Below are 8,541 nucleotides of genomic sequence, written 5' to 3'. Positions count from 1 at the left end.
AAAATTAATTTATTAGTTTGAGTTTTTACGATAATCGTATCTTTCGTGTTTAATGGAACTAGGCCGACAAAATTTAACCAACATTCAGACCCAGAAACCAGACTATATATTTCCGAAGGTTTATGATGCACTGAATCCAAATCTGGCCTCAGAATTGCTCTATCAGCTCTGGCTTTCGAGATATCCTAACCTAAAAGTGCAAAAAATACAAAAAAAACATGAAAATTTCAAAATGCGATATCTCTGCGAAAAAAAATGATATTTGAGCAAACAAAACGCCATTTGAAAAAAGAAGGATTGTATTTAAAGATGCAATCCTTTAATTTTGGTGAAAGAAAACATCTGCAAGGCTGCATAACCTCAAATATGGGCAAAAATGGGGTTTTTTGCACTTTTAGGTTAGGATATCTCGAAAACGAGATTTGGATTCAGCGCATCATAAACCTTCGGAAATATATAGTCTGGTTTCTGGGTCTGAATGTTGGTTAAATTTTGTCGGCCTGTGTTTTCATTAAAAAATTATAATAAAGACAAAAATTTAAGAAAAAAAGGAAATAAAAAGAATTATAAAACAAAAATTTAATAAAAATAATCATACAATAATTAAAAAAAGTTTAATGAAAATTATAATAAAAAATATTCAAAAAAACAAATAAATTATACTGAAAAAAATATATATTTAAAAAATACGTATAACTTTCGTTTTGTTTTCTTATTTTTGAAAACATTTTTTGTGCATTTTTGTAGTGAAATTTCAAGGAGTTTAAATAATATCGATCCGCAAGTCTATTCATACAAAATTTACGGAAGCGCGCATTTTTTCTCATGCAAATTCAATGCTGATTTTCAAGCGTTGGCAGCATAGTTAAAAATTAAAAAAAAAAACAAGAGAAAAGCAAACAAAAGTTTAGGTGACTAATTTCTTTGGCCTTAGAACAAATTTAGGTGGCAGCATCAAGAAAACATTTTTTTGTTTTTGCCATCTAGTATACATATGGACATGATAGGACATAATAGTAATTAAACATTAACACTTGTAATAAATAAATTTGTTATCACAATCAGTCATGTTTTGCCTAAACATTATCTCTTTCACTCATTCCAAATGCAAATGCGTATTTGTCTAAATAAATTTTAATGCTCGTCATTCGTCGATGGTGGCTGGCAGATCGCTATTTCTATTCATATCTTCATCGATATCCATCCTGTAATAAAATAAGAAACGATTTTATTTTAAAACTACAACATTTGGAATTTTAATCATAAATGCCACTAATTTTAAATATTTTTTTAATTCTCTCAGACTACACTTCTTCCTTTTAGCAATGGGCCAAAGGCCCTAGTAGCTAGCGCTTTAATATTATAAGTGCTTTAGTAGCAATGCAAAACTTACTGGATAATTCTCCCCGTAACTTCTTCGATTAATGACGTCAAAGGATATTGGAAAATTTCATTAATGCTGTTGGCCATTTCACTATTGCCATTAACGATTACAGGCGAACTTCCGTCCTGTGCCAAAGTGGTGCGTTGTACTTTGCCACTTTTGTAAATGTCCAGAATTTTGGTATGGAAGTTTATAGTGTTCTGCGCTAAGGCGTTCCGCATTTCGACTAATTCCTCTAAACTATGATGGACGATACGTTTCAACATGCCAAATTCCAGTTGCACTGATGTTATCGCCGAGTATGCATATTTTAAGTGCTCGTTCATAATGATTTTTTCCCTTTGACCCAGACAATCATACACGGCCGTTCTGCAAAGCTCCAAACGTTCTTTTCCGTTTAGTCTCACTTTCTGCACATTTTCAAGGTGGCGTCTAAACTCAAGGCTAAGCAGTAAATATAATTTAAATGCGTTTGTGAAACAAAGAAGCAATCAATTTGAATATTGTTTTATCTAAGAACTTACAGTTTGTAGGCGTCTTTATTCTTCAGTTGATCGAAAAAGGGATTAATCGCCATTTCTTTGGCACGCCGTAATCCGGATTTATAGTAGCGATTAACTTTGTTTTTGAGACCCTCCAAAGTAGCGAAATCTTCTTTAAATTTCAACGCACGAGCACACCATTCCCCAAAGAAGCCGTCACAATTTTCAATCTAAAAATTATAAAAATAAAAATAATTTTCAATACTTAAATGCTTTGCAAGCATTGCTAATAAATATCACCTGTGCTGCACACGCCTGCTTCGCCGCTTCAATATTCATGCCAAATTGTTCTACGCGTCCATGCATTTCGATGAGCTCGTTGAAGTATTGCTGCAACTTATTTCCATTTTGGTCTGTGTCGTATTGAAATATTTCGTGCTCCATAGTCAGCGCATATTCCTTTAACCCGCCGACGAATGCCTCGAGTTGGAACTGTTCATTACTAAGCAAAAAATGCGTACTTTGTTCGATGCTGCTCAACAGCCAATTGGGTATTTCTTCTTTTGAATGCAAATATTTTTTAAAATGTGTGGGAATTTCCGGTGGCGCTGCATTGTATTCACATTTCATGCCCGCAATATACAGCATCACCGGCGGATTGTTGCCATTACGATTGTGCTGCCATTCTTCAACGAAAAAATCGATCGGCCTGTAAGTTTGTGAAAGCACCGGCCTGGGATGACCGGTTGGAAAAATACAATAAATATCCGCTACACCCGTATCACTTTGCACAAGTTTTTTAAAATCTAACAGTGTCATGTCAGCCGTAATTTCCCATGAATAAAACTTTAAAGTTGGTAAAAAGAAAACGGTCAACACCTTTTGTGCCAAAATGGCATCTAACTCAGTATAAAATGTGAGCGTGCGCTCCTTTGAGGACGGCGCTAATCGTGTGCCGCGCGTGTGATAGTTCTCATCCAAAGCTGTGGTTAACCAATTCTCAATTTTATTTAAAAATACTGGACTCATGTGATTCTCAACTGAAATTCGCTCATGAAATTCATACTTTGCTCCTTTCTCTCCGCTAAAATTCTCAGTTATCGCAATGCATTTGGCTGGCTTCTTGCGTATGCTTGTTACGATATCGTACAAAGTTTGATGCGGTATGAATGGTAGATTACCGCAAATCAATTCGTAGGCAATTATGCCCAATGACCAATAATCGACCGTATTTTTATATTCCGCGGTGTCTAAAACCTCTGGCGCTACATAGTTTCGCGTACCGACAATGCTCTTCAGCATCGTATTCTCGGTGATGGTACGTGCGAAGCCGAAATCAGTAAGCTGGAGAAGAAAATGGAGATGTTAGAGTAGTTCAAAGCATTTAAAAAAAAGCATTTACTTGGTACCTTATAGATCCGCCGTCCAGCTTCCTGATGTATGACCACATTGTCCGGCTTGAGATCTCGATGCTCGATATGGCATTTGGTGTGTAAATATTCGATGGCGTGACGGAGTGCATGCAATACTTCGCGCACTTCGAATTCCACTAGTCCATTTACATTGTGAACTAACTGTAATTGCGTCCGCAGGTCCCCGCCGTTGCAGTACTCCATTACAACGGGCTGCAGCGGCCGCCAGGGGTGGCGCTCTGTTAGATATGCGATAAACTCTTGATCGACCCGATCGTTTAGGCCACGCACTATGTATGGCGTGTCACATTGCATCATCCATTGGCATTCTTGCTCCCAACGTTGGTGTAGTTTGGCCACTTCATCTTTGCTGAGATTGGGATTCTCCTTTAAACTTTTTGTGGCTGTGAGATTGAGTCAAAAAACCGATCTTTATAACGTTTGTTTGTTAAAAAGTAATCAGAAAATTTACTTATTAAAAGTACGCCATAAGCAAGCGTAGCCTTCGGCGGTCTTAACCCTCTCACACCCATTGGAAAATTTTGAAGCATTTTACAAGAATCTCTACATTTACTTTTATAAGAAGTTTTTCGTTTCTACTTCCAATTTGGAATATATAGCACATACATACATATTTATAGGAATACTCGTTATACAAGGTGGCGCAAATTCAATCACCCTATCCGAAAATAATTTTCGCAATTTTATTTGACACTCGTGAACTAGACAGCTGCAGTACACAAACAGGCAAGCAATGGAGCGAGTAAAGTATAAAATAAAGATTTGGAAAAGTTTTTTTGACAGATCGCGCGTGACTACTGTCAAAGTAAATATAATATTTCAGTATTTATTGATATTTCATCATGGAAAGACTTACACCTCATAAATTGTACAATTTTACAACGAAAATCGACGCTTTGTGAAAAGTATTCTTCGCGCGCTCAGGCCAATTTATGGAGTATATAACCGTCCTACCGAAGGTATTCGGTAACCATCGGCAAATGTGAGAATAGTTTTACATTATTGGATGATACTCGACCGATTAGGCCACCTACAGCCCGAAAAGAAGAGAATATTGCGGCTGTAAAAGAGAGTTTAGCCGAAGACCCCGAAGAATCGATTCGGTGCCGATCTCAACAACTTAGCTTATCTTATGGCACTACTTGGGCGATTTTACGCAAAGATCTTGGTTTGAAAGTGTATTAAATAAACCTAGTACAAGATTTGAAGCCGACCGATCTTCCAAAGCGCCATAATTTCAGTTGTTGGGGTCTTGAAAAGTTCGCCGAAGATCCGCATTTTGAGACCCGAATTTTGTTCAGCGATGAAGCCCATTATGGCTGCGTCAATAAGCAAAATTTCCATATTTGGACTGAAGAGCTACCCGAAGCCATTCAAGAACCAACAAGCAGCCATTACATTCATTGAAAGAAACCGTTTGGTGGGGTGTATGGGCTGGAGGAGTCATCGACCCATATTTCTTTAAAGACGAGGCTAGCGCCAATGTAACAGTGCATGGCGAATGCTATCGCGCCATGATAAACCACTTTTTGATGGCGGAAATGGAAGCCCGTGATCTCCACAACATTTGGTCCCAACAAGTTGGCGGACGGCTCTACTTGCCATACGGCTCGTGAAACTGCATCGTGGATTTACGGCATCGTCGTTTCAGCGAGCAATTTATCTCTCGTCTCGAACCAGTGGATTGGCCACCAAGATCGTGTGATATTACACCTTTGGACTTTTATTTGTGGGAGTATGTGAAGTCTAAATGCTTTGTGGATAAACCAGCTTCGATTGAGGCATTGAAAGCCCGCATTACTAAAGTTATTCACGAGATAGCAACCGGAGTCCTCCAGCGAGTCATTCAAAATTGGTGTTTACGGATGGCCGAATTTGGGCGCAGTTGCGGGCAACACTTGGGAGGGATTATCTTTAAAAAATATTATTTTGTGTCATGGATGGTTCTGCACGAAAATATTAAAGATTGCCCAATTACACAATTTGAATATTCTTTGTTTTATTTCAATTTAAAATCCGATAGCTCTAAACTGATCACCCTTTATAAGGTAAACAATCCTTTAGGAAATAAAACAAATGGCTTGAATATTTAATGCGATGATTTTTTAAATATTTTATTTGCGCATTCCTTATAACTATAAGTTATTTTCTCTATTCTTTTGGAAAGGGCATAAATTCAAAATCAATCCCAAGCAAAAATAATCAACTTGAAATTTGAAACTGATTGTTTATGGTTATATTTACATGAATGTATATGTATGTATGAATGTATGTCGTATGTACTTTGTTTTCATATGGCATTTGCATACTCTGGTAAGCGATTTACGATGCCGGGAAATTTGCAAAACAAACAAAAAATCATGACTGACGAATTGCGGGAATGGCTCTATATACATACTTTACTATGTTTTTATTAGGGTTTTAGCAAAACAACACACAACGAGTGGCGAAATCAGGGATTTTTAGTATTTTCTTGATGACGGCGACTTGAGAATGAATTTGCCTATTAAACTGCTGCCAATGGCCATTTTTTGAACGTGTGAATTACAGCGGCACAGCGCAGTGGGCTGGGTTTTTGTTGATATGAATATAAACTTCCGTATATTTGTAGGTATGTATGGATGTACATAACTTCAAAATTTCTGTGAAGCACATACACGTTTTGTTTATTTATAAATGCACATATACGTGTATGTGTGTGAATGTAAGCAAGCAAACAAATCGCCAAATGTAAAAATGTAAAAACGTACGCATTAGAGTGCCTCACCAAAAAACAGTTGGGATTTTTCCATCGGAATTATGGCTGTGTGCGCGTTCGTCTAAATTTTAGCATCTAAACTAATATTACACTGGAGATTTCCAGTACTGCTTTAATTTATTGTGTTGGCAACTAAGTATTTGCGTAGTACAAATGTAAAACATATTTTGTTATTTGATTTTTTTTGTCGGGACAACTAGCAAATGCAGCACTCAGACATTAATTAAGTCCATTGCACTACACTTGGATTCCCTTTTACTTTTCTTTAAATCTACCCGATCTCCGAAGAAATCTGAGTAGATCTTGTGGTGCCAAGAAGCCAAGATGGTCGCTTCTTAACACATCAGAAGGGTTTGTCGATCGGACATGACAGGTAGCATCAGTTTAGTCCATCTGCAGCTCCTCTCAGCCTGCCAAGCTCGCTTGTGGGTGGTAGTTACCCATTTGCTAATCGTGGCTTTGATGGCCGCAGAAGGGAGTGGCAAAACGGGCTCTGGGCCAAAGAAGTTGGCCTCAGAGCCCATCTTAGCTAAGGAGTCAGAGGTCTCGTTACCCGCGATACCCACGTGTCCGGGGATCCATGTTAGCATCAGGATATTATGTCTACCGACATAGTTCAGCCTGGATTTACAGGACTCGATTACCCCTGATGTGTTTGGGGGGCTGTCTAAGGCCATAGGCGTAGCTTGGCTGTCGCTGCAGATACATATGTATATGTAGATCTGCCTCTTCACCGGTTTTTCACAACAAAGTTCAAGCCTTCTTGAACTGCATACACCTCCGCTTGAAACACAGATGCATGCATTCCAAGAGCAAAGTGCAGTTTTGTCTCGCTGGATTCCACGTACACCCCAGAGACGGAGCCATGCTCGGTCCTGGAGCCATCCGTAAAAACGCGAAAACAGTGTTTGCCGGGCTCATTTTCTGAGTCTCCCCACAACTGAGCCTCTGGCAGCACTACACTGTATCTCTTTTCAAGTACGACTCTTGATGGCAAGGAGTCAAGGGGCATGGAGAGAATCGTTGGATCGACGTCCATGCCTTCTCTGTTTTCCAATGCCAGAAAGCTGTCAGTGCCTTGGATGTCTCTGTTTCAACGTGTGATTTCCATAGGAGCTTACTACCAGATTACTCCAAGATATTTAATTTCCTTGGATAGCTGGATTGTGACTCCGTTTAGCTTAGGCAGAACGAGTCCATCAAGCTTCCTCCTTCTGGTGAAGAGGACAATACCAGTCTTGGTGAGATTTGCCGATAACCTATTCGCATAGCACCAAGTGTCAATCAGATCCAGAGTTTTCTGCACTTTCCTGCAGATGTTCATAAGCGAAGGGCCTGTTATCAAACAAGCAAAATCGTCTGCATATGCTTGCGCGTAGACTCCCGAATCGTTTAAGGTGGTGAGCAGAGGATCGATTACCAAGCACCAGAGGAATGGAGACAGCACACCGCCTTGGGGGCAACCTCTATTAATCCCGGATGACACCAGCAGATCTTCCTCTGCTCGCACCGAGACGATTCTTTGGGCCAGCATCGAACGAATCCAATTCACTAGCACCCGGTTGCTATTTGATAGTTGACAATTCAGCTGTTTTGATCGGCTGGGCAGTTTTCGTTTGGCGTTCGTTGAAAAATGGAAAATCAAAAGGAAGATTTTTGTCATATTTTGCTTTTTTATTTCCGCAAAGGGAACACCGCATCGCAAGCTCATAAAAAGTTATGGTGGCGAAGCCTTAAAAAAACGGCAGTGTCAAAATTGGTTTGCCAAATTTCGTTCCGGTGATTTTTCACTCAAAGATGAGAACGCTCTGGTCGTCCAGTTGAAGTTGATGACGTCCTAATCAAAGCAATAATCGAATCGGATCGTCACAGTAAAACACGTGAGATTGCAGAAAGAAACGCATTTAACACAACGCATTAAAAGCTGCGATTTGCTAAAGAAACGCAATGAAAATGATCCATTTTTAAAATGACTGATAACTGGCGATGAAAAATGGGTTGCTTACAACAATATCAAGCGGAAGAGATCGTGGAGCAGGCCAGGTGAAGCTACTCAAACAACATCATAAGCTGATATTCGTCAAAAGAAGGTTTTGTTAACAGTTTGGTGGGATTACAAAGGAATTGTCTACTTTGAACTCTTACAAACCAATCGAACGATCAACTCAGATGTCTACATTGAACAACTAACGAAATTATCCAATGCAGTTGAAGAAAAGCGGCCCGAATTGACAAATCGAAAAAGTATTGTATTCCATCATGACAATGCAAGGCCACACACATCTTTGGCCACTCGGCAAAAATTATTGGAGCTTGGTTGGGATGTTTTGCCACATCCACCATATAGTCCTAACCTTGCACCATCTGATTACTTTTTGTTTCGATCTTTACAAAACTCCTTGAATGGTAAAAATTCCAATAATGGTGATGATGTCAAATCGTACCTGGTTCAGTTTTTTGCTAATAAAAACCAGAAGTTTTATG

At 39.0% G+C, this 8,541-nt stretch overlaps 1 protein-coding gene across 1 annotated transcript in view; it reads right to left on the bottom strand.

The window, feature by feature from the left end:
* Positions 1 to 880: 880 nt before the first annotated feature.
* LOC129235956 (inhibitor of nuclear factor kappa-B kinase subunit beta) overlaps positions 881 to 8,541 on the bottom strand; it is a 30,294-nt gene continuing 22,633 nt past the window's right edge. The window contains exons 2-6 of the mRNA XM_054870051.1: positions 3,276 to 3,682; positions 2,167 to 3,210; positions 1,909 to 2,096; positions 1,394 to 1,828; positions 881 to 1,205 (exon numbers count right to left, since the gene is read on the bottom strand). Coding sequence (XP_054726026.1) covers positions 1,145 to 1,205; positions 1,394 to 1,828; positions 1,909 to 2,096; positions 2,167 to 3,210; positions 3,276 to 3,682 — 2,135 coding nt within the window. The 3' untranslated portion in view covers positions 881 to 1,144. The remainder of the gene's footprint in view (positions 1,206 to 1,393; positions 1,829 to 1,908; positions 2,097 to 2,166; positions 3,211 to 3,275; positions 3,683 to 8,541) is intronic.

Source organism: Anastrepha obliqua, chromosome 1 (assembly GCF_027943255.1).
Source record: "Anastrepha obliqua isolate idAnaObli1 chromosome 1, idAnaObli1_1.0, whole genome shotgun sequence".
Classification (NCBI taxonomy): Eukaryota; Metazoa; Arthropoda; class Insecta; order Diptera; family Tephritidae; genus Anastrepha; species Anastrepha obliqua.
Note: the sequence above shows the minus strand (reverse complement) of the source record. Positions and strands in the feature narration are given on the sequence as shown.